This window comes from Saimiri boliviensis, chromosome 18 (assembly GCF_048565385.1).
Source record: "Saimiri boliviensis isolate mSaiBol1 chromosome 18, mSaiBol1.pri, whole genome shotgun sequence".
Lineage (NCBI taxonomy): Eukaryota > Metazoa > Chordata > Mammalia > Primates > Cebidae > Saimiri > Saimiri boliviensis.
This window is the reverse complement of record NC_133466.1, coordinates 1,757,324-1,782,032: the sequence shown is the minus strand read 5'-3', so window position 1 is coordinate 1,782,032 and position 24,709 is coordinate 1,757,324. Positions and strand designations below refer to the sequence as shown.

At 56.1% G+C, this 24,709-nt stretch overlaps 1 protein-coding gene across 6 annotated transcripts in view; it reads right to left on the bottom strand.

The window, feature by feature from the left end:
- Positions 1-24,709, bottom strand: part of ITGB2 (integrin subunit beta 2) — a 45,661-nt gene that overhangs the window by 11,677 nt on the left and 9,275 nt on the right. Inside the window, exons 1-9 of one of the 6 annotated variants that reach the window (XM_074389457.1) lie at positions 23,834-24,189; positions 19,672-19,939; positions 11,194-11,254; positions 10,786-10,874; positions 7,915-8,095; positions 6,045-6,215; positions 3,562-3,803; positions 2,387-2,542; positions 1,168-1,263 (exon numbers count right to left, since the gene is read on the bottom strand). In XM_074389457.1, coding sequence (XP_074245558.1) covers positions 1,168-1,263; positions 2,387-2,542; positions 3,562-3,803; positions 6,045-6,215; positions 7,915-8,095; positions 10,786-10,874; positions 11,194-11,251 — 993 coding nt within the window. In that variant the 5' untranslated portion in view covers positions 11,252-11,254; positions 19,672-19,939; positions 23,834-24,189. Of the gene's footprint in view, positions 1-1,167; positions 1,264-2,386; positions 2,543-3,561; positions 3,804-6,044; positions 6,216-7,914; positions 8,096-10,785; positions 10,875-11,193; positions 11,255-12,048; positions 12,286-13,695; positions 13,787-14,008; positions 14,723-19,671; positions 19,940-23,833; positions 24,190-24,709 lie in introns of those variants that run through there. The other 5 variants (XM_074389458.1, XM_010338209.3, XM_010338211.3 and 2 more) reach the window with 5 other exon arrangements.

The following is a 24,709-nucleotide window of genomic DNA, read 5'->3' as shown; positions in this document are numbered from 1 at the left end:
AGCAGAAACGCAGGGTAAGCAGCGCTCGTCAGCACTCGGGAAACAGCCTGTGCCTGCCTGGCCGATGCCGCCAGGACAGAACGACACCCACATGCAGAGGGAGCAAGGGCTGCAGGGGGCCACCATGACTACCGGAACGTCTTCTCCCTGTTCAGTCCTTCCTCTGTTCCACACTCTGTGGTGCTGTTGAATCCAATTGCCACTCTCTCCAGAGACACACGGACAGGGAGACCCTCTGCTCTGCAGGCCGACGGGGGAGACCCCCTGGTGATGGGAGTCGGACTCTGCTTTCCTCCCAGACACCCTGGTGTCCACAGAGTGCAGTGGCGATGAGCTCCCTGTCCTGGGGGGCTGGGGAAGTCAGGCCTGGTTCTAACTGTGCTTTCCACGTGGGAAGCACAAGTCACAGTTTTGTGGGGTGTGCCGTCCCCCTCCAGGTGGGGTGGGCGGGGCTGCACAGACAGGAGGCTTCGTCCTTCTCTGGGTGGGACAGATTGGGCTGTGCTGAGTGGGGGGCTGCGTCCTGCTCTGGGTAGGTTGGGCGGGGCTGTTTCAAAGCCAGCGCCGAGGCCCAGGCCTCCATTTGTTTGGTCTGACTCCTGCCACTTGAGGCATTTATTGAAGGCTTGTCGCCATCGACGCACGGCAGAAGGACATGCTCTCCGTGTGCGGTGGCTTCCCTCGGGAAGTGCCGTGGGGAGGCAGGGCTTCTGCTTCTAGGAGCAGAGGCTGGTTATCGGCTGGGCTTCCTTCGTGAAATTCATCGGACTCCGCATTCCAAGCTTGTGAACGTTTTTGTATAATTTTATCTTCATGGAGAGTGTTGATGTTCAAATGTATGTGAGCATAAAATAAGGATATTTCCAAAAAATAAAGAGCTGTGCTGTATTCCAGAACAAACAGAAATACCACCAACGCCAAGACATGCTGTTAACACAGCCGAGTTTCAGGGACCTGGAGGGATTCCTCCTCCTGTCACCATGCAGGTGTCCTGCCCTGACAGGAGGCCTCCAGCTCCTCACCCACGGGAATCCGTGCCCCGGGCAGGCTGGCTGCTCATGTGCCCAGCACGTACAGGCAGCGCTTGGGCCTGTGGTCGCGCTGGGTCCGGCCTGCGGCTGGCATGCGCCCCTGCCCGGCGGAAGCCTGGGGCCCGACAGCACTCACCTCGTACGTCTTCACCATCCTCTTGGTCACCGCAAAGATGGGCTGGATGTTGCTTTCGGCCAGCTTATGTGCCAGCTGGCCCACCGATGGGTAGTCCTGGGAAGAGGAGGCCCCGCTCTGCTGACCCCGGGGCAGGACAAGCCTTCCAGATGCCCACTCCTGCCTGCCCTGCTCAGCCTTGGCCCTGCCTGGGCCTTGGACCCTCTCTGGGGAAGGCTGGAGAGGCGGAGGCTGCCCCACAGGGTGCGGCGCAGAGAGCCGCCACGGCCTCTAGCAATGCCTGCATAGACTCAGGCTTTCAGGGCGCAGGCGCCAGCGGCCTTTGAGGCACCTCCCTTGGGACTGAGGAGGTCCCTCGGGCAGAATCCCAGCCTTCCCCACACGGTGGACCTGCTTTCACGCTGAGGGATGCTGGGTTCTCGCAGAGCCCACGAGCGCCGGGTGTGGCTCTCCCTGCTCGAGTCCCAGGACCCGGGGGCTGCCCCTGCCCTGTCTGTGGCTCCCCGCAGAGGACCTGAGTCGTGTGTCTCTAAAGTCCTGGGCAGCGTGCAGAGCCTTTGGTGCCAGGCCGCAAGAGCATCGCACCACGGCCGGCGAGGACAAGCCCCTGCGGCCGGTGGTGGCCGCTCCACCCGCGGCTGCACATCCCAGCCAGACGTCCTGGCCCTCCGTGCCACTGAGGTGCCTCCGACCGCCGGGCTCATCTTACCCCCTGGCACGCGCGGCCTTCTCGCCTCTGTCCCTCCCCGACTTTTCCTCCTGGTCACCACAGCCCCTCACGCGGGTCAGGAGCTGGGGGTCGGGAGGGGCCCCACCGAAGGAGGCGGGCTTGGGGCAGCACAGAGGAGGCCGGGAGGAGGAGGAGGAGGCGGAGGCTCGGCGACGGCCCGGCCGGAGGCAGGGACAGCAGGGTGCGGCTGTAGCCTGGGGGTGGTTACCACACCTTCGCATCCCTCAACGGGGCAGTGGAGCTGAGACCAGCAGAGCCTGGGTGTTCCCTGAGGTCAACGCCGGGACTCAGCCCGGCTGCCTCGCCAACCCCACCCTCCCTGGCCCAACGCCAGTCCCAGGAGACCCCACACTGCCGCTTGGGGCTTCCAGAAGGTTCCTCAGAAATCTGCTGCTTGGGTTGGAAGGAGGCTCTGTGAGCGGGGACCCCGCCCTCGTCCCGATGCCTGTGTCAGTGATGTCCTACCAGGTGGCTGGGGCAGGGACTTACGAACTCGTTGCTGCTCTTGTACATGTTGTCCTCCAGGTGACAGCGGCCATCATTGGGGGTCAGGATGGCGCCGAGCTTCCCGTCGCCGGCAAAGTGGAAGCCGTCGTCGGTGGCAAACACAAGCAGCCGCGTGACGTTGCGCCAGCCGATTTCCTCCTGAGAAGGCGGTGAGGGGGCGGGGTTACCTGCCTCAGTTTCCTGGGCTGGGCCCTCTGGCGCAGAGGAGACGACACAGATCCCAAGGGGCAGCCCTGAGGCTGGCGCTGGTCTCAGGGGCCTCGTGTTCCCCCAGATGCCACGCCCAGAGGAGACAACGGCCCCCAAACGCCCCGTGCGTGTGTGAGGCACAGGGAGTGGAGGCACGCGTGGAAAGGCAAGGAGAGAGACACAGCTGTGGGCCTCCAAGCATCAGAGTCGGGAACAAACCCTCGGGAAACCATCCCCGGCAGGGGGAACCCTCGCAGACGCGTGGACCCCACGCAGAACCATGGACCCCACGCAGAACCGTGGACCCCACGCAGAACCAGCGCAACACAGAGGAAGACGAGCACAGGGCCCCGGCAGGCCTCGGGTCACCATGGACAGCCCCCGGCAGGCGCGTGTGTGGGCCATGGTGTCCTAGGCCTGGACCTCACACCCGTGAGCAGCGTGTCTGTGTCTGCGCTGGGCCTGCAGGGAGAGCCAAGCTGGGTTGTGAGGTGAGGACGGGGCGTGGCCTCAACACGGCACAGGGCCTATGGGGCTCCATCAGGCTCACAGTCACGGACTGGGCAGGCAGGAACCTGGAGAGCGACACGCACTGGGCAGCCAGCGCCCTGCTGCCCTGGAGGGAGGAGGGCGGTTCCACCCCAGGAGCCACAGGACCGGCTGTCTAGTGGCCTTGGACCACCCTTGGCCACTCGCAAAATGTTTAGGCTTCAGGTTTGCCCAGGGACACAAATTCAATTCACAGCAAACAGTGAAATCCGGGTATGATTTCCAGTCCCCCTGCCACCGCCACCCTCCCTCCCTCCTGCCCTTTCTGCACGGGCCTCAGCAGGGTGAGGGGCTGCTCTCCCCAAGCCCAGGCTGGAGTCCCTTAGACGACCTGCCAGCCAGGGCAGCCCCCCACAGTGCCTGACTCAGCCCCCCACACTGGGGAATCCCTGGGACCCCAGCAGGGGCAGCGGCCTCACCGGGCAGGCGGCGACCTGCATCATGGCGTCCAGCCCGCCCTCAGGTGCGTCCAGGTTTCCTGAAATCAGCTGCTTCCCGACCTCTGTCTGAAACTGGTTGGAGTTGTTGGTCAGCTTCAGCACGTGCCTGAAGGCAAACGGGGCCTGGCACTCTTTCTCCTTGTTGGGGCAGGGGTTCCGCAGCTTCTCGGGGTGCGTGTTCACGAACGGCAGCACAGTCTTGTCCACAAAGGACCCAAAGCCTGCAGGGCACACGGCAGGGGGCTGGGGAGGTGGCAGTGACCCCGCGGGAGGGGCAGGCGGGGCTCCGGTGGGAGGGGCAGCTTCAAAGGGGCAGGAGGGCGAGCCTGCTTCCTCTCCCCTAGTAAGGAAAGGGAGAAGGCAAGATGGCACATGTGAGTGTGTGTGTAACCGTGTGTGCTGTGCAAGGATGTGTGTGCATGCATGTGGATGTGTTCATGGGAACCTGGGAGTGTGCCATCGTGTACATGTGTGAGCGCGTCTGTGTGTTCCTGCATGCACGTGTGTGACCAGGTGTACGTGTGGGCATGTGAACATGTGCGTATGAGCATCTGTGTGAGTGCAGCCATCTGCATGTGTGAATGTGTGTACATGTGTGAGTGCAAGTGTGTGCCTGTGTGTCTCTGCATGCACATGTGTGACCAGGTGTATGTGTGGGCATGTGAACATGTGCATATGAGCATCTGTGTGTGTGAAGCCATCTGCCATGTGTGAACGTGTGTACGTGTGTAGCACAACTGTGTGTGTGTATTCCTGCATACTTGTGAGCCTGTTCAGGTGTGGACACGGTGCACATAGGTGACCAGGTACATATGTGGATGTGTGTAAGATTTGTACAAGTGAGTGTGGGGAACATTCCCGTGTGAGACTCCCAAAAGGTGTGGGTCTCACTATACGGTGAGCTTGATCCCAAACACAGTTTCCTGCTGGAGGCAGTCGAGCTATGGGGAAGAAGGAACTGAAAGATGGATGATCAGTTTCTAACAATAACCACGATATCGTTTGGGCCTAAACTATGCGGTGTTGCTAAACTGAGTGACTCCATACCAGCAACCAGTTTCTGCTTTTAACTTTTATGACTCTTTCTTTAAGAATAGCTTTAACCTTTTCTTTACTTGTATGACTGCCTTGTACCCTAGATAATGGTTTAACGACTTAGCTTGTGACTTTCTGATACTGTTATCTGAACAGAGACCCCTTCTGGAAAATAAATAAAGTACACCACCTGGTCACTTTTATGAGCTGTGATCACAAACCCTCTGCACAACAAAATGTACTTGTGACTTTCTGTTCCCTTTTATTGTTCTTCGCATACTGTGAGGATGATGTCATTTACTTTGATTTTAAGGTATGTAATGAGACCCTGGACAAGAATAAACTCGCTGTTTAGGCACTGCCTTCTCAGCCCTCCAGACTCCGCTGCTTGTCTCCCTTTATTTCTATAAGCGCACTCTCTTCCAGGTATTGGGACCCTCTTGCAGGTCGAGAGATCCCCGGCAGACGTGCCGTGCCGACCGTTCCCGACAAGTGAGTGATGACATACATGGGTGATCATGAGTGTGTGCATGTGAGCATGCCTGTGTGCACATGTGGTCTTGAACATGTGTATGTATGTGCATGTGAGCGTGTGCACATGCAAGTGTGTGTCCATTCCCATGTGAGTGTGCATTTGTGCGTGTGAGCATACATTCCCGTTTGTGAGCATGCATTCGTATGCGAGTGAGTGTGCATTTGTGTGTGTGCATTTGTGTGTGTGAGCATACATTCCCGTTTGCGAGCATGCATTCATGTTCAAGCATACATTCCTGTGTGAGCATGCATTCGTGTGTGTGAGCGTGCATTTGTGTATTTGAGCATGCATTTGTGTGTGAGCGTGCATTGCATGTGTGAGTATGCATTTGTGTGCACGTGCATTCGCATGTGTGTGTGAACATGTGTGTATGTGAGCGTGTGTGTGTACATCCCTGCATGTAGGGAAGGCAGCAGAGTGCTGACGTGAGGAGCCATGCCCGGTGGGGAAGACAAGCCACGTCGCTGACACGTGGGTTGCTGGGGACTTACTCTGTGACAGACAGTGCTGGTGGAGCGTGGAGCCCCTGGCCCAGCAGAGCTTGCTGTGTGTTTTCTCCAGGGTTGCCATTGCTGTGCCATCTGTATGCATTGTGGTCTTTAATGTTTAATAATTAGCATTGTGAGACTTTTGTCTTTTAAACATACCAAGAAATAAATAAAGGAAGTAGAAGGTGGAAGGGGAAGTGGAGAACTGGATGACATCTCCAAGTCTTAGGGACCCCCGGGGCCTGGGCATGGCCCCTGGCAGGGAGGCAGGCCAATGCAGCCTTGTGGGCGCTCCAGGGGGGACCTGCATCTGTGGCCCCCAGAGCTGCCTTGGGGACCTGCGTGCGAGGAGGTGTGTGGCTGCAGGAAGGAGTTGCCCGGTCTGGGAAAGGCCTGGGCCTCACCGATGCGGCCAGACTCCGTGATCTCATTGAGGGCCTGTAGCAGGTCGCCGCCCAGCTTCTTGACGTTCATGAGGTCGTCGAGCATGGAGTAGGAGAGGTCCATCAGGTAGTACAGGTCGATGGGGTAGCCCTTGGCCCGCCGGAAGGTCACATTGAATGCTGCTGCCTGGCCTGCAGCGGGGACAGAATGCAATGAGTGACACCTCATGCTTCGTGCAGGGCCTGACACCCCGTTTCAGCCCCAAACCCTCCTGGCCTCCCCTGCACAGGATTTTCCTCCTGCACAGTGAAGATGCGTGCCAGGCCACTAGTGGTCACTCAGCCACTCCGACACTCAGCCACTCCCTCCACCCTTCCCCCGGCACAAGGATGCCCCCGATTGGGTACAGTTCCGTCCTCCAGGACCATCCTCCTGACACCTCCAGCACCACGGAGCTGCACAAACTCTGGCCACAGGCAACACCTCTGTCAGCCTCAGTTTCCCACTGTGCAGTGGGGCATGGGAAAACATGCTGGAGCTGCCTCCAGGGACCACTGGCCAGGCCCTCAAGTTTGAGGTCAGAGGTGGGCGTCCCAGGGTGAAGCAGCTTGTGCCTGCTCACGGGGCAGCAAAGGGGCAGGCCACGCCTCACCACGGGGCAGCAAAGGGCAGGCCACGCCTCACCATGGGGCAGCAAGGGGCAGGCCATGCCTCACCACGGGCAGGGTTTTGTCTCCTGCTGCTCCCAGGGACACCTGGCCCCTGCACGCAGCTCATGCAGGACCTCCCTGCTGGCTCACCCCTGTCCCTCACTGCCTCCCAGCTGCCTCCCTCCCAGATGCTGCCTGCACCCTGGGCCTCTCTGCCCCAAGGCTAACCCAGTGGGCACTGACCTGGGCTTCCCCTGAGGGCAGAGCTCTGATCCCCAGACTGTTCGACACTAGCTGGTTCCCCTAAAGTCACCCCGGCCCCATCTGCACCCCCTCCCTGGGAGATGACTTCACGTTCCCTCCCTGGCCTTGCTGCAGTCTGGGAGGACGCGGGTCAGTGGCCGCGCCATCACACCCACCTTCCTGGAGCAAGAAGGCTTTTCTTTTCTTTCTTTTTTTTATTTTTTATTTTTTTATTTTGAGACAGAGTCTCGCCCTGTCACCCAGGCTAACGTGCAGTGGTGCAATCTTGGCTCACTGCAGCCTCCACCTCCCAGATTCAAGCGATTCTCCTGCCTCTGCCTCCAAGTAGCTGAGATTACAAGGGCAATCACCATGCCCTGCTCTTTTTTTTTGTTTCTTTGTATTTTTATTAGAGATGGGGTTTCACCATGTTGGCCAGGCAGGTCTCGAACTCCCCACCTCGAGTGATCCACCCGCCTTGGCCTCCTAAGTGCTGGGATTACAGGCGTGAGCCACTGGGAGGGAGGGCGTTTTTCGAAGCACTGGCAGGGAGCATGTTCTGAAATAAAGTGCTCGGGTTAACCTGTGTGAGCAACACGGGTTTAAACAGCTACTTTGGTCTCTTGGCTGCAAAACTTATCAGAGCCTTTACTCTTCTAAGAGTACCCTGGCCTTCCGAGTGTGTAATAGAACAGTGTTTTCCAAGGGGTTTGTTCTCCCTTAAAAAAAAAAAAAGATATAGAACGTGGGGCTTCAAGAGAGTGCAGACGCTGGGCGTCCACGGTGAGGGCTCGGGCAGGTCCGCCTGGGGACACGGGGGAAGAGTGCTGAGGAGCCCAGCTTCCCAGCAGCTCTGGGGCCTCACTGGCCCACCCAGCTCTCTGACCTGTACACACGCCCCTTCTGGGCAGCCCTGACATCCCAGAGGAGGGTCAGGCTCTTAGAGCCGATAAGCAGCATAGAGGGTGCCCGGCACCCCCACAGAGGCTAAGCCTACCTGGTCGAAGGTAAAGCGTCACTTTTTGTGGGGACAGCTGCTTCCGGCCCCTATCACCGTCTTCCAGGGTTTCGGCGAGGCTCTTGGGGTCCACGATGTCATCAGCCGGACAGCCCCTCATGAGCAGCTGCGCTCGGGTGTCGCAGCGAATGGAGTCAGGATCACCTGGCCCAGTGAAGTTCTGGGGAAGAGGAGTCACGGGTCAGGGGGAGGCCACGCTGTGGGGCCTGCAGGAGGCTGGCTGGCCCTCAGGGACTGAGGACTCACCCTGTCCCCTCCTCCTCTACTCCTGGAATTTCCGACAGAAATCCCTGTGGGCAGAGAGTGAACTCCTCCGGCCTCCCAGACAGCCCCTCCGAACAGGCTCCCAGCCACGGCAGAACCCTGGGGCGGGGGTATCCGCTCCTCCTCTGCCTCTAGGGGCAGCAAGGACTCAGGACCCACTCGCCAGCCCAAGGCTGACCCAAGAGGAGAGGCCTCGGAGGCCTCTCAAAGCCGGCCAGGGGCTTCTGCAGAACCTTTGTCCAAGGGAGTTGCTCTGTCCCAAAGGAGCGTGGCAGTCCCTAGGCCCGCAAGAAACTTCTGGGTTTCTGGTATGGGCCAGGGCTCTGGCCAAGGCCCTCAAAGTTTAGAACAAATAGAAGCTGGAGGGGAGCATGGGAGCCCTGGGTCCAGGGTGCTTTCCTCTCGGCCACTTTGTCCCTGCAAAGCGCCTGGATGCTGACGAGGGCTGTTTGGTGGGTGCCGTCACTGGCCCCAGCCAGGGAAAGCGTGCCGGCGGTGCGGGGCCCGGAGCCCTGTGCTTGTGCACTTGATTTCACAGAGAAAAGCTCAGGAAGGACAAGCACAGCCCCCCAAGGCTGGTGAGTCCCAAGGGCAGCGGGCGGGCAGGAGAGGAGGGCGACAGTCCCCAGGCGGCCTCTTCATATGGATCTGACTTTTGAAACCAGAAAAGTTCTAAAGTCCTTCAGAAATAAAAATACATCAGCAAGAATAGAAGGAAAAGAAAGGCTAATTGTAATCCACACAGAAACAAACAAAGGTATTTATTTCAGATGAGTGGAAAACCTCAAGAAAGGGAAGAGAAAAAAGCCCAACCTGACCAAGGTGGTTTACACTTGGGGCCTGGCCACACTCCTCAGTCCTGAGGACAGACAGGAGCCACCAGCTTCTTCTCTGTGGACTGCTCGCCACGGTGGCATGGGCTGGAGGCCTGGAAGCCGCTCCCCGAAGCCGCAAAATTGAGAATCGAGGAAGCTGCTAACAGTGCAGGAGCCAGGACTCTCAGGGAAAGGAAACGGAGCCCGCAGGAAGATGTCTGATTCCAGGCCCGGGCAAGGGACGTAAAGATGGGCCTGCGGTGTCATGTTGCTCCAGAAATCAAAAAAGTGCTTGGAAAAATCAGATCGGGGAGCGTGGATGGGACACAGAGCCAAGCCCAGTGGATTTGAGCATCTCGGGGAAGAAAGGACAGTCACAGATCATGCGCTACTGGACAAAATAAAGCTGTGGGTTGCGCTGATGAGCGGGGGGCTGCGGAGAAGGGAGACCCTTCCTAGGTTGGCAGCCACGAGACGCAGGCAGGGACCAGCACCGCTCAGACTTGCAGCCATCTCAGCGACAGCGGCTTCGGGTAGGGACCTCCGTGGATGCTGAGCCTGTGGTGTGCTTTGATGGGAGGCCGACCGTCACCAGCCCACAGTGGCTGTGGGGGGACAGTGCAGCGGGGCGGGGAGGCCGGGCAGGCGCCGTCTCAGCAGAGCCGTCCACGCTGACCTCACCAGGACTGGGACAGCGCGACAGCGGTGCCTCCCGTGGGTACTTAGGACACCCTCACTGAGGGGCGCTCCTGCCAACGCACACCTGAGTCCAGGCAGAGAAGATTCCAGACAAGACCCCTGAAGATCGAGGGTCATTCTACAAAGCTGCTCTCCCGAATCATCAGAAACGCCCAAGGGCAGGAAAGACGAAAGCTGAGGACTGGTCCAGATTCAAGAGCCTAAGGAGCTGGCTGAGTGCAGGGTGAGCCTGGGTTAGGAGACTCGGAGTGTTGGACAGCTGAGTGCTGGGTGAGCTTGGGTTAGGAGATCCACCAGGAAAAACCGCTCACAAGGACATCACCGAACAACCGAGAACATACATGTCCAGTGTGTAGGTTTGATCGTAATGAGACACCAGTGCTGAATGTCCTGATTTTGATACATGTATTTATCAAGCATAGATATACATGTATCAAAATACATCTACATGGTTTTGTCAGTGAAAACCTTGCTCTTAAGAAAGACCTGCTTCCCTTGAAGTACGAAGGGACAAATGGCTTCGTGTCTACCACCTGCTCTGAAATGGCTGAGAAAAAGCAAAGTGTATTTCCAGATAGACCACACATCAGAGCCTCGGGGGCCCCTTGAGGGGAGCGTGAAGCCAGTGTCTGGGGACCCCCCGGAAGGAGGGTGAAGCCAGTGTCTGGGGACCCCCCCGGAAGGAGGGTGAGGTCAGTGTCTGGGGACCCCCCTGGAAGGAGGGTGAGGTCAGTGTCTGGGGACCCCTCTGGAAGGAGGGTGAGGTCAGAGTTTGGGGACCCCCCCGGAAGGAGGGTGAGGTCAGGGTCTGGGGACCCCCCTGGAAGGAGGGTGAGGTCAGAGTTTGGGGACCCCCCTGGAAGGAGGGTGAGGTCAGGGTCTGGGGACCCCCCTGGAAGGAGGGTGAGGTCAGAGTTTGGGGACCCCCCCGGAAGGAGGGTGAGGTCAGGGTCTGGGGGCCCCCCCATGAGGAAATGGAGGTTTTGGTCCTCTGGCTGCCATGGGCTTCAGGGGCAGGACAGGGACCCCACCCAGGGGCTGGGCAGGTGGCGAGGGTCCAGGAGGCGCTTACCAGCTTCTGGCACCAGGCGCAGCCGGGCCCTGACTCGATGCAGTCCCTGCAGGTGCTGACCTTGAACTTGGTGCACTCTTGAGAGAGGACTGAGGGACAAGACCGGCTGGTGAGTGGGCGCCCTGGGCCACCCGGGGCCACAGCCAAGGGGGAGGAGGGGGGGGGTCAGAGGAGGCCCAGAAGAGGGGAGGCAGCCCCCAGGAGGAGACCTCACATCGGCCGCCACCCCAGGTGCGGAGAGGGGCCCCCGGGGAGCAGCGCAGCCACGGCCTCCTGACACATGGGAGACAAGGCCTGAGGCCCAGCCCTGCTCCTGTCCTATCCTCCCAGGAACTTCTGTCCATGGGGACATGAGGGCAGGCCCCGTCCTCCCTGACCGGAATGTCACACATGAAACACAGAACTCACCACATCCTAGGAAGAACAGCCCTAGCAGGGCGAGCAGTCGGGGGCGCAGGCCCAGCATGTCCTGTGGAAGGAAGGGGTCTTGGTGACGGCCTCAGGCCCAGCCCCTGGGGCTCACTTGGGACAAGGAGCTGGGCCCTGTCCCCGCTGCAGGGGGTGGGTTAGTCAGTCAGTCCAGCACAGCTGCTCCGGGCCCAGCTGCCAGCAGCCGGGGAGGGAGGGAGGGAGGGAGGCCGGGTCCCACAGTGTGGGCCGCACATCTGCTCAGCAGCCAGGCACCCAGGACAGCGGCAGGGGCCCTGCAGAGACGTGCAACACAGGCACGCCTGCACACAGGCACGCACACACACACCCCACATGCATGTGTACACACATACAGATGCACGTACGACCACATATATACACGTGCATGCACACACCACACATGTGTACACACAGAGATGTACCCACCCTTACACCATACTCCCCATGAGACAGTACATACCACACACAAATACACATATGCTTGTACACACATGCACACATACACACCACACAGGCACACGTACCACATGCACATACCACACACACAAGCAAATACACACCAAGACCCACAAACCCGGTGTGGGCACTCTGCCCCGTGTGCCCCAAGTCCTCCGTGAGCAGAGACTGTGCTTAGAGCAGAGTCGGGCTTGGCCTCGTCTCTCCGTGGCAGAAACGGGGCCAGGAAGAGAAAGCTGGCTTGATGCCCGTAGGTGCCAGGCTGTATGCAAGGCCTGCCCAGGAGCCCTGCAGGCCCTGCCAGGAGGGAAAAAAAGTCACCTGACTTGCCCAAGCCACCAGCTGCTGGGATCCTGGCCTTTGTTTCCAGATACACACCCTGTGCTCAGCCCAGCCATCCACGGCCGGGGCGGCTCTGTGGTCCCTCGCAGGCCCTCCGCCCCAGAGGCAGAATGAGAGGTAGGCCTCAGCTGGCGCTGAAGGTTGGCAGCACCTCCTAGCAGGCAGCCCTGGGGGTGCCAGCAGGGCCGTTCCACCCCGGTTGTAGCTGGCTGGGACCCTTTTATCTGACACCAAGCGGGTGGAGAGGTGCTGAGGAGGGGTCCCCAGGAGCCTTTCTGCTGTGGTGGCAGGAGGATATTTCTGTTACCCTTGGGCTGTTATCAGAAGCAAAGATCAATGTCCCTCCCCAAGCAAGTGCCAGTTCCTCTTACAGCACCTAACCATCGCAGGCTGCTGGGGCGTTTCTGCCCCACCCACTGCCCTGGGGTGCTGTTGGCAGGGTCACCCAAGGTTCAGTGGGCAGACCCAAGCCAGCAGAGCCCCAACCCAGGGCCTGCCCGCTTTGAAGGCAGCACTGGTGCTGCGTGTGGCCCGGAGGCTCTGGGTGCCCTCAGCCGCGGGCCCTGGCTTGCCCTCCATCCCCCGAGACCCCTGCGTCTGTGCCAGGGGCTCTGAGGTCGACGGAACACCCACTAAAGGTCCCATCTGAGGATCCCACAGCTTAGAGGTCCAACCAGCCCAAGGTCCTGTCTTTTTGGAGGTGATCTGATTCCCTGGTTCCCAGCAAGATTATAATCAGAACCTCAAAATGTTGAAAGGGAACCCTTGGTCCTTCCCGTTCTGGGGTCAAAAGCAGAACCTGCACCCTGCTGTCACTTCCTGGAGGAGGTGGCTTTGGTTCACACTCAGCCCACGCTGTGTCTGAAAGCTCCGTATCTCCCATCGCTGGGGGTTGCGGCTCAGGCCAAGGCCACGTGTAGCCAGTTCCAGCTCTCCATCTGGGCCACTCGAAGTCCTGTGGCTGGACGGACCTTGGTGCCACAAGTGCCCCCAGCCCCTCAGCTGACCGAAGCTTCTGTGCATGTCACAGGGCCTGCATGCTAAAGCCACCCATGGTGCAGGTTCAGCCAGCTCAGGACAGCCCCAGGCTGCAGCTGCGCCAAGTGGGGAGGGGTGCAGGCCTCCCCCGCCCTGCCCCGGCCGCGCTAGCCAGGCTGGTGAGTATCGGCACCTCAGCTCCAGGCTCTCCCTGGGGGCTGCAGACTGACCCCTCCCCTGACACAGCCATGACCAGCGGCGCACAAACACTCTGTAACCTAGAATGGGGAAACTGAGGCCCCCCGCAGTCCATATTCCCAAGCAGGATACCGACTTGGCACCCAGTTACCCCAGGCAGCCCACCTGCCCCCAGGGAGAGGGGAGTGCGCCTTGATTCCAGCAGGACCAGCCCATGGACCGCAGGGCCCTGACCTTGACCACAGGAAGTGGGCAGGCAGGAAGCCACCCTCTCCCTAGTGTTTCTGCTCCACAAACAGCCCCGGGGCCTTGGAGCTGGGGCACCAGAGAAGCCAGGCCCTGCCCCATCCCCCGATGCCAGCAGCTGAGCCCAGAAAAACAGCAGGGGAGGAAGGACGGCTCCAGAGGTGAGGTGGTTCCTTGAGCCTAGCAGCCTAGCGTCCCTTCTGTAGGAGAACAGGGCAGGGCGGCCCCTCTGCCCAGCAGCCAGGGAGTGCCAGGCCTCACCTGAGACTTGAGCAACCAAGACCCCGTCAGGCCTCTCTGCCTCGGTTTCCTCAGTGTGCCTGGAGATGGTTGAAGGACCTGTGCCAGCTCCCTGGGCGACGGGAGTGGGTAAGGTACAGCATTTGGGCAAACAGGCAGGTGCCTGGCCACTGTCACCTCCGGTGCCCTGAGGCTAAGCCGGCAGAGCTGCAGGGCAAGGCGCGAGGAAAGCACAGTCCCCCTCCCTTCCCCTCCCTCCCCCCCCAACCCCTTAGCTGGCCCTGGAGCTCTGGCCTGGAGCCCCATCACCCCGAGGCCCTCCCTGCTGCCTTACCAGCAGAGGTGGGCACCCTCCTGGTCCTCCAGCTCTTGGTCTTTCCCAGTCTAAGGGCGGGTCGGTCCCTTCGGGCGGGTCCCCTTACCAAGATCTAAGTTGTAAAACCCAAAGCTGAGGCTGCTGAGGAATCTACAGTCTCGCAGGCCTCGCAGAACATTGCATCAGTCACCCTTGACCTCAACCCTGCCCACGAGGGAAGCACCGGTGCAACCTCAGCCCAGCTGCAGGAAGTGGGGCGTGTCACCAAGTCCCCTGCACAGGGAGAGGGGTAGAGCGGGGAGGACCGGGGGACTGGGTCATCCTTCCCCGGAGAACCCCTTGGGGGCCAGGCGCCCTTTCCTGCCGGGCACCAAATGAACACAGCTAACGAGAACTCTACTTCACGGCGAGCAAAGCTCTTAACATCCAGGTTCTGAGACATGAAAGCACCATCAGAAGAAAACTGCAGCAGATCCGGGCCAAGCCACGCATGCCCGTTCGCAGAAGTCAAATCCGATGACAAAAGACAGGAGAACAGGAGCAAACATGCAAAATGAAAAGGCAGCGTGGTGGCTGATGCCTGTAATCCCAGTGCTTTGGGAGGCCGAGGCAGGAGGATCACCCGAGGCCAGGAGTTTGAGAGACCCCTATCTCTACAAAAAATAGAAAAAGAAAATAAATGAACCAGATATCTCTAGTCCTAGCTACTCAGGAGGCTGAGGCAGGAGGATCACTTGAGCCCAGGATGGGAAGGCTGCAGTGAACCTTGATGGTGCTGCTGCACTCCAGCATGGGTGACAGAATGAGACCCTGTCTCAAAAAAAAAAAAAAAAAAGAAAGAAAGAAAGAAAGAAAACTTTAAGCAAGACAGCAGAGAGAGGGCAGAGCCTTTCTGGGAGAGGAATCGAGCGGGGTCAGGCCCCCTTTCTGCAGCCCAGTGAAACCCTAAGACGAGACTGCTCAAGAAACCAGAGGCCCCAGAGGCCTGCTAGAGCTCTGCGTCAGAGCGTGCTCCCGCCTGTGCTGGGGCCAGGGAATAAAGCACCTTGCGCTGTCTCAGAGAAGACACACTCAAATCACAGTGGCTCAGAGCTGAGCGGGAAGTGGTGGACGATGACAGCAGGGGACAAGGTTGGAAGGAAGAGGAGGTGGGAGTCCGACCCCCATGCCGGGAAATGAAGGCTCAAGGGATGATTATAAAATGGACATCCACTTTTTAATTAAGCCAGAAGCCGGAGCATGGGGATGGACTTCTTTCTGCTCCCTACGAACATGATAAAGAACTGGACAGAAGCACCATGCGGGTGGGCGCTGGGGCTCTCTGCTCTTGGATCACAGAGGTTCCAGGAAGATCCCGGGACAAAACAGGTCAAATCAAACAGGAACAAGTAGGGACAGAGAGGATGTGGGAAAACCCAGCCTGGTCTTCTCTGAACCTCTGATCTTGCAAAAGCAAGTTTTCCCAAGGGTCAGGGAGACGTGTTCCCACCATTCATTTTACTACCTGTGAAGTTTGATAGCACAAAATTTAAAGGCCACAGTTTCTGGCCAAACGGGATAAAATGAGACACCCCTCCCCACACTCACACACATATTAATGAGGAGCACTAAGGTAGTCCGCTAAATGCCTCCAGTCAAAGGGAAATTGAACGATGTTTGCAGCACTTTAGACAAGGGCACCACTCCTCCATCTAACACGACTGTCTGTTCCCCGGGTGGTGACGTGAGGCCGAGGCCCCGGACGCCCTTGTTGTGGCCATAAAAGAATGGCCGCCAATGTGTAGGACGTTGGTTTTAGGGAATAAAACAATAAAGGAAATAGAAGAATACGTATCTCAGAGCACGGAAATTTCAGCACATAAAACCTAAGGGGAGGCTGGGCACAGTGGTTCCCGCCTGTAATCCCAGCACTTTGGGAGGCCGAGGCAGGCAGATCACCTGAGGTCCGGAGTTTGAGACCAGCCTGAGCAACATAGTGAAACCCCATCTCTACTAAAAACACAAAAATTACCTGGGTGCAGTGGCAGGCGCCTGTCATCTCAGCTCCTTGGGAGGCTGAGGGAGCAGAACCACTGGAGCCCGGGAGACAGAGGGCACAGTGAGCGGAGATCGCACCTCTGTACTCCTGCCTGGGCAGCAAAAGCAAAACTCTGCCTCAAAAGGGGGAAATAAAAGGATGAGGGAGAAAACAGCAAGAAGACAGACTCTAAACATGGCGCCTGGTGAACAGAACAAATCGCAGGGAAGAAATACCTCATATCGCTTAGTGCAAAAGGTAAATGATAATCTTCACCTCTAAAGAGATCTTAGAAATTAGTAACAAAAAGGTAAACACTATTAAAGGATATTTCAAGGCTGTGGCATCATGAACAGATAATTCACAAAAGAAAAAACAGAACTGGCTAATAACATGTGAGTCATCCTAAGAAACAACCAGGGATTTCAACCAAAAGATCTCGATTCTCTGTGTAGCTGTCAACTTGGAAGATGCTTTCACAGTTCTGATGCCCGCACCGTGGAACCCCACCCAGCAGCAAAAGCATGCCAACAGCTGCTCGGGGCAACTTGGCTTCGTGGTAAAAGTGAATTTACGGGTAAAAGGAAGAGAAAGTTCCAAAGTATTCTGCATTTCTCTGGGTATTTTCAATTTTCATTATTCCTGTTTGTATTTTCCACCCTTTCTGCAGTGAATGAATAAAGGACCTGTTAAAACCTGAATGTCACAGTGGCCGATGAATGGGGTCGGAATTCCTCCTCCAGATTCCGAAGCCGCTGGCTTTCTTGTTCCCACTGTAATGTAGCTGAGGATGCTGCTTCCTGGCAATGGGACCTCCCTGCTGGCATGGGCTCGTCATCATTCTCGCTCACCCAGTCACCCATCCACGGGTCAGGGGCTTGCCAGCCTCTCCTCTGGACATGGCACGGGGGCTCCGAGCTGCGCTCCACAGCTCCTGGACTCTGACCTCTGCTGAGACTCTCAGCACCTCTTCCCCCCAGCACCTACCCTGAGTTTTCATCACACACAAAACCTCCACCGCTCCCAGCACCAACACATGGCCCCAGCGAGGCTGTTTACAAATCAGCTGGGCAGGAGCTGTTCCCCTGGGGTGAACTCCTGGGTCCCTGGATGGCTGGAGAGAACAGCAGCCCGGGGTGGGCAGGGCCTCTGCTCAGGGCCTGGGCTCCACAAGCAGAGGCTCGGAGTCCAGGAGGGTGATGACCTCATCAATGCCATGTGAGTGCCAGTTTGTGCCGAGAAGAACGGGAGGGCTCACTGCTGGCATCGGGCCTGGCTTGCTGGGTGGGTGTCCCCACATCACCGTAATTGCCCTGTGCCCACTGCAGAGCACCCTGAGCTGCGGCTTCCCAGTGGCCTGGCCTGGCCCCGCTGGGTGAACGCCTGTGTTACTGACCCCTGGCCGCTGGCATTCTCCTCTGGGAACAGGAGCCAGCCTCCGGTGACATGGCCTCAGGTGGAACCATGGTTCTCTAACAGGACAGGAGTGCAGCCAAGGGGCCTCACACAGGACCTGTTCCATGGAACCGCCATGGGCGCCACGCTGCCCTATCCACAGAGGCAAATGACCCCCGGTCCCGGCACATGGGCCAGAGTGGACAGAGCTGGGCCTGGCAGGAGCCCTGGGGAGGTGAGTTCAATTACACGGTTGACTATAGAGACCACTGGAGTGTGCGCAATTGGCCAGACCCTTCCCCCCACAGATGGGGAAACTAAGACCCAGGGACCAAATAGCCTGCTCCCCCACGCCTCTTCCAGGCAGGGTGCAGACAGGGCCCCTCCCCTCTCCTGGACGGTGGTGGCACCTGTGCAGAACTTCCACAGGCCCTCAGCTGGCTGAGAGTCCCCTCTCCCAGGACTCGAAGGCGTCCACACTGGCTCAGCTGTTCATTTGCTGCTGGGAGTGGAAACTCACGTGCTGAGCGGGAGTGACGCTGTGGAGCTGACACCGGAACCCCGAACTCCACAGCCCGCCTGTCACCTGCTTCACCAAGAGCCACAGTCCCCAGGGTCAGGCAGCTGCAGAGGTCCCGGCTGTGTGGGGAATCTGTCCTGTGGCCCTGCTCAGGATGGCACATGTGGTGGGCACTGGCCCTGGGGTGGAGGAGTGGGCTCAGCCATCGCCCTTCAGGGACACAGCCAGGGACCTCTTCCTGGCACAGGGGCTCCCTCATTCATCTGCAGAAAACCAAGGGGCAAGCTGGATGCCAGGCCGACAAGGACCGTGAGGATTGTGCAGTGAGCTGGGCGGGGTGGGGGTCCCTTCCTAAAATGTGAAGTCTGGAGGCCGATCACGGTGAAGCACTGGGGTAACATCGGATGGCCCAGGGCTTCTAGCAGCTCTTGTTTCTGTGAAGCCTCCAGAAGCCAGCCTCAGCCCCCAAGCCCTCGGGTGTCGCGCCACCATCACGGGGAAGGTGGGTGACAGCAAGTGCCCCTTTTGTCCCCACAGCTCACCCCCAGGCTCTGCTCTCAGGCCATCCCTTTCCCTTCCCCACTGCAGCCATGCTGCCTCTCCTTCTCCCCACCCAGGCATGGCAGAGAAGAGGGCCCCGGACAGGGACAGCAGGGCAGGATCCCAGCCCCCAGATACGGAGGAGGGGGGATTAGGTGTGGTAAAGGGGCGGTGCCGGGGCAGAGTCTGCACTGGGAGTCCTGGCCCCAAGAGAGCAGCGTAGAGGGAGGGGCCAGGTGGGCCCAGGACCCTGGGGCATGGCTTCAATTCCCCTTCCACCAGGGCCTTGGTAAGGGCCTTCAGGAGCCTGGCACAGGGAGGCCAGGTCCACCAGCTGAGCCATCTGGACCAGAATCACACAGTAGCACCCACTCCCCTATAGCAAGACCTCACTCAGCAGTACCCACAAAGGAGTCAGGGCAGCTTGAGAGTCCCCAAGAAGTGGGGAGCATGTGCCACGCCACACCACACTACACTACACACACGTGCACCATACATGTACATACACACAGACACCACACCACATCACACATGCACACACCCACACCATACATGCACACACACACGTACATACATGCACATCACGCTACACTACACACATGTGCACCATACATGTACATATACACAGGCACCATACCACATCACACATGCGCACATGCGCACACACACACACACATGCACACTGTGCCACACTACACACACACCACAGCACAAACCACACCACACCACACCTCACACACACACACTCCACACACGCTGGAGTTGGTCTGGAGATGGAATCACTGTAGCCAGCAGGGGTGGCATGCAGACAGGAGGCCCTAACTCAGGTGGTGCAGCAGGTTCACAGAGGAGGCCCCAGAACCCTCCTCCTGCCCAGCCCGGAGCGCCAGGAACCCCAGCCCCCTGAGAGCTTGTGGTCCCAGCCTCGTCCCCGCCCTGCTGGCCTCACAGCCCCTCGTCCTCCCATGCCGGCCCCATCCTCAGCCACAGGCGCTCCCAGCCCTCACTGCAGCTCTGCTCACCACGGCAGCACTTTCCCTTGCTGGGTCTAAAAGGGGACCCTGGAGCAGATGGTCCTGACACCCCTTCCTGCCAGACACCCCTGGGCTGGGGCGATCAGCAGGGCCAGCAGGGCCACTCCTGGCCAGGGCAGGCTAATGTTCCTCTCCAAAAACCACTGTGGACACGGCGGGGCCTCTGTACACTCACCCTCAGCGTGCTGGAGGCCTGGGTGGTGCTCCTGGCTGGGCGTCGGGCCTTTGCTACCAGTCTACCCTGGGTCACGTCTGGAACCCTCAGCCGGAGGCTCGGGTCCTAAAGTCCCGACACTTCCTGTTTCTCTCAGCTCCTTCTTAGAGGAAGTGGTGGTTTGTACCACTGTGGCCCTCACCCCTGCCCCTCTCTGCTCTACACGTGCTCTGAAGCCAGACGGCAACTCCTCAAGGCAGGTGGGACGTGCCGTTCCTTCCGTGAGGTCCTAGCGAGAAGGACCCGCCTCCGTCAGATTCATACTCCGGAGAGGGGCGCGGCCTCCAGGAGCGCCAGGCAGAGGACAGGGGCCCCGTTAGGAAGAACACAGAGGCCATGAAAGTGAGAAGTTTAATGATGGAAAGAAAGCAACAGTCACACATTCTGCTGAACAGCTGCATGAAAAACCCTGGAGAGCAAATTCCAGAGCTGGACAACGGAGTGGAGGAACGGCCGAGGAGGGTAAAGAGACGGGAACAGGCAGGAAAACCCGGGTGCGTGGACACAGCCACATCCACCTGCATGCAGGGACGGGAGGGGAGGGGACAGGGACAAGGACAGGGAGGAGGAGACGCTCAGGTCCCAGGAGAAAGGTGCAGATCTGGGTGGGGACACGCACAGCAAGGCCAGTGAATGCCCCAGGGACGGATCCATGAGGTCCCATAACGAGGGGCATGAGGATGATGCCACAGAACACGAAAGGGAAGCGATTACAGGCTCAGAGAGAGAGAAGGGGGCAGTGGGGGAGGAGGGGGGGAATTGATTACATCAGACATCTTCAGAGCGAGGACTCAGACACATGACCACCCTAAACTCGGTTTTATTTATTTTTTTATGCTCTCAATTCTTTTTTGAGTCAGAGTTTTGCTCTTGTCACCCAGGCTGGAGAACAGCGGTGCGATCTCAGCTCACTGCAACCTCCGACTCCAAGTTCAAGCAATTCTCCTGCCTCAGCCTACTGAGTAACTGGGATTACCGGCACATGCACCACCATGCCTGGCTAATTTTTGTATTCTTGGTAGAGAGACAGCGTTTCATCATGTTGGCCAAGCTGGTCTCGAACTCCTGGCCTCAAGGGATCCACCCACCTCTGCTCCCAAAGTGCAGGTATTACAGGTGTGAGCCACTGCACCCAGCCCCTAAACTCTGTCTTAAAAATTCTCTGCAGGAATAGACATGAAGAAATCCATGAGAAATACAAGAGCAGATGATACAAAGTTGGGCAGAGAAATAAGTAAAAATTATGACATCACAACCTGTTCATTTAAAAAGTAGTGGTAAAAATAGTAACACTCAGAAGCAAAACTCTGGGAGGGGTCAGGGAGCACACTCGGTTCCACCCTACCTGCAGAGGAAGACAGATGGTCGGCAGTGGTATTTTCATAGAAAATATCTAAGTTCGTATGATAACAATTCAAGAGTCTCCTAAGGAGTAAAAATAGAATGTATACACCCGAAAAAAAAAAGGAAAACATAACAAATCTTTATTGTGTGCACGGTGGGTCACACCTGCAATCCCAGCACTTTGGGAGGCCAAGGAGAGAGGATCGCTTGAGCCCAGGAGTTCAAGTCCAGCCTCGGCAACATTTGGAGACCTAGACTCCCATCTCTACAAAAAAAATTGCAAAAACTTAGCCAGGCGTGGTGGCATGTGATAACGGTCCCAGCTACTCGGGAGGCTGAGGTGGGAGAAGCACTTGAGCTTGAGAGGTTGAGGCTGCAGTGAACCATGAATGTACCACTGTGCTCCAGCCTGGGCAACCGAGAAAAAAGAGAAAAGAATCCTTAAAAAAAAAAAAAAAAAAAAAGTAAGGGAAAATAGAACAAACAAGAAAGGTAAATAAAAGGCAAACAGTAAGACATTGGGAGTCATTTCAAATTCATCAGGAATCACAGCACCTGTGACCGGGTTACAGTTTATCTTTTTAAATCAACAAAGTCTTGCATTGGAGTTTAGAAATAAAGAGACAAAACAAGTACCAATTAAATGTTCTCTGTCAGGGGAATCTTCTCATTACAGACTTCGTCTAGAAAATCATGAAGAAGGACAGGAGACAATCGTTCAGGCAGGGCGCAGTGGCTCATGCCTGTAATCCCAGCACTTTGGGAGGCTGAGGTGGGCGGATCACCTGAGGTCGGGAGTTCGAGACCAGGCTGACCAACACGGAAAATCCATTTCTACTAAAAATGTAAAATTAGCCAGGCATGGTGGCGCATGCCTGAAATCCCAGCTACTTGGGACGCTGAGGCAGGAGAATCCCTTGAACCCAGGAGGCAGAGGCTCTGGTGAGCCGAGATCTTGCCATTGTACTCCAGCCTGGGCAACAAGAGCAAAGCTCTGTTTCAAAAAAGAAAGAAAGGAAGAAAGAAATTAAGATAAATAAAAAGAACAATTGTTACTGTTGAGCCTGAATCAGATCCACAGAGAAGCATCAGGGAGATGTGTTAAATGACATCACAGGAATGCAACTAGCAAAATCCAGGAGGAAGAAGAAACTCCCACAAGAAAAACAGCCAAGCACACGAGGAGAGAGGGAGGGAGAGAGACCCTTTAGGTTAAAAGACTTAATCTCTTAATAGGAACCAACTGCAATGCATGAACCTTATTTTCAAATCATCAGTAGTTGTTTTAGGCGTGACAATGGTTTGTGGTTATGGTAAAGAATTTTCATCCTTTGGAGTTACACGTTGAAATATTTGCAGATGGTACAGTACGATGTTTCAGATTTGCTTCCAAATAAAGAGGGGTGGGTTGGGTGGGGGGAGAGTCGGGAGAGGGGGTTGATAAAACAAGATCACCTGTGAGCTGATCAATATTGAAGCTAGTGTTGGGAACATGGGGCTTCCCTAAACTATTCTCTCCACTTTTGTAGATGTGTGAAATTTTCTGTAGTAAGATTTAAGAAAAAAAAGAAAAGAAAGATTTAAGAAAACATTTCAAGGAAGTGTAGTTATTGTTTCACAGCTATCAGGTTTCCGTTTTGCAAGATGAGATGGTTTTGGAGCTGGCTGCTGGGGACGTTTGTGCAATACTCAGTGTCCTTAACGCCACGGAAATGTGTGCTTCAAACTGTTAAAGATGGTGAATTTTATGTCGTGCATATTTTATCACAATTAAACAGTAAACTGTAAAAAAGGCTCTATCAGATAAACTGTTAAAAGAGAACAGCATTGAAGGCTAAAAACAAAGAAATGGAAAATACACATACGTGCTAGAAAATACTAACGAGTATGTCACATAACGTCCAAAAGATATAAATCAAAGCAAAATGCATCGAATGAACCAAGGAAGATGTAACTGATGAGAGTTACAATCCACAAAGATAGTTCAGTGGCCGTAAACCTTAATGTACTGAACAAAGTGGCTTTAAAATACGTGAAGCAAAGACTGGCAAGTAAGTAAGCAAACTGACACGGCCCAGACAGCAAATGTCTTTAACACATCTCTCAGAAATAAATCCATTGGGCCGGGCACGGTGGCTCACACCTGCAATCCCAGCACTTTGGGAGGCCCAGGTACGCAGATCTCCTGAGGTCAAGAGTTTGAGACCAGCCTCGCCAATGTGGTGAAACCCCATCTCTACTAAAAATACAAAAATTAGCAGGGCATGGTGGTGAGTGCCTGTAATCCCAGCTACTGAGGAAACTGAGGCAGGAGAATCACTTGAACCTGGGAGGGGGAGGCTGCAGTGAGCTGAGATCATGCCACTGCATTCCAGCCTGAGTGACAAGAGTGAAACTTTGTCTCAAAAAAACAAAAAACAAAAAACAAAAAACAAAACAAAACAAAAAACAAAAAACAAGAAAAGAAATAAACACATCAAATAGAAACGGAAATTTGGCAGGCAGAGAAGTAAAGAATTTCAGGAATGTAACCCTTCATCTCCAACTTGTACACAATTGCATCACAGCATGGGACAATGATAAACAGATAATTACTAGACCAGAAAGGCAATATCCCCACATTCTAAAGCAGAAAGCTCATCAGGAGGCCAAATTCGTGGACACAGTTGAATCAAATTAGATGCTGGCCAAAGGATGGCATGAAAGAAAGAAACCAGCACTCCTGAGGAGTGGACCGAAATAGAGCACAGATGGTATAAATGCATGGCAGGACACTCACGCTGTGGAGTAGTCAAGAAACGGCCTTGATGCACTGGTCTGAAGCCCCGTGAGCCACACGATGCATCTCAGAACGCAAACGCTGAGATTCTTCTGAAAAGCAAAATGAGGAAGGAGGCATTGCAGAATGCCACGCACTTCGTCACCGCAGACCCACACATCTCTGAAGACAGAGAAGGCAACGGGCCTGGGACACGGACGCCGAGGGCTTCAATGTTCTATTGTAGAGTTTTCTTTACTAAAAAGGAAGAAAAACTTCTGGGCAAAGTCAGGCAACACATTGAGATTTGATAAGGTGAGAGGTAGGCGTGTGGGGATCGGTGCCAGCACTCTCCACACTTTTCTGTATTCTTAAAATAGTTTTTTGTTTTTTGTTTTTTTAAAAAAAGGAAGTAGAAGGGAGTGACTGCAAATGAGCAGAAGGATCTTTAAGGGGGTGGAAATATTCTGAAATTAGACTGTGGTGATGATTGCACAACTCTGTAAATTTTCTTTCTGTTATTTGTTTCTTTCTTTCTTTTTTTAGTAGAGACTAGGTCTCACTATGTTGCCCACGCTGAGCTCAAACCCTCCGCCTGAGCCTCCCAAAGTTCTGGAATTACGGGCATGAGCCACCATGCCCAGCCCACAACTCTGTACATTTTCTTAAAATCATCATAAAATTGTACACTGAAAGAGAGTGAGTACTGGCTTGTAAATTCTACTTTGATAATGCTGTTAAAAAAACAAAATTAAAGATATTTAGAAGAACAAAAGCTCAGTAGCTTCTAGTCCCAGCTAAGACAGAGTAAGCGAAGTGGACTCCACGTCTGTCACTGAGCACAGCTAAGACACCACACAGAAGAAAATGGCCGCAGACAGACTGTGGCGGGAAATG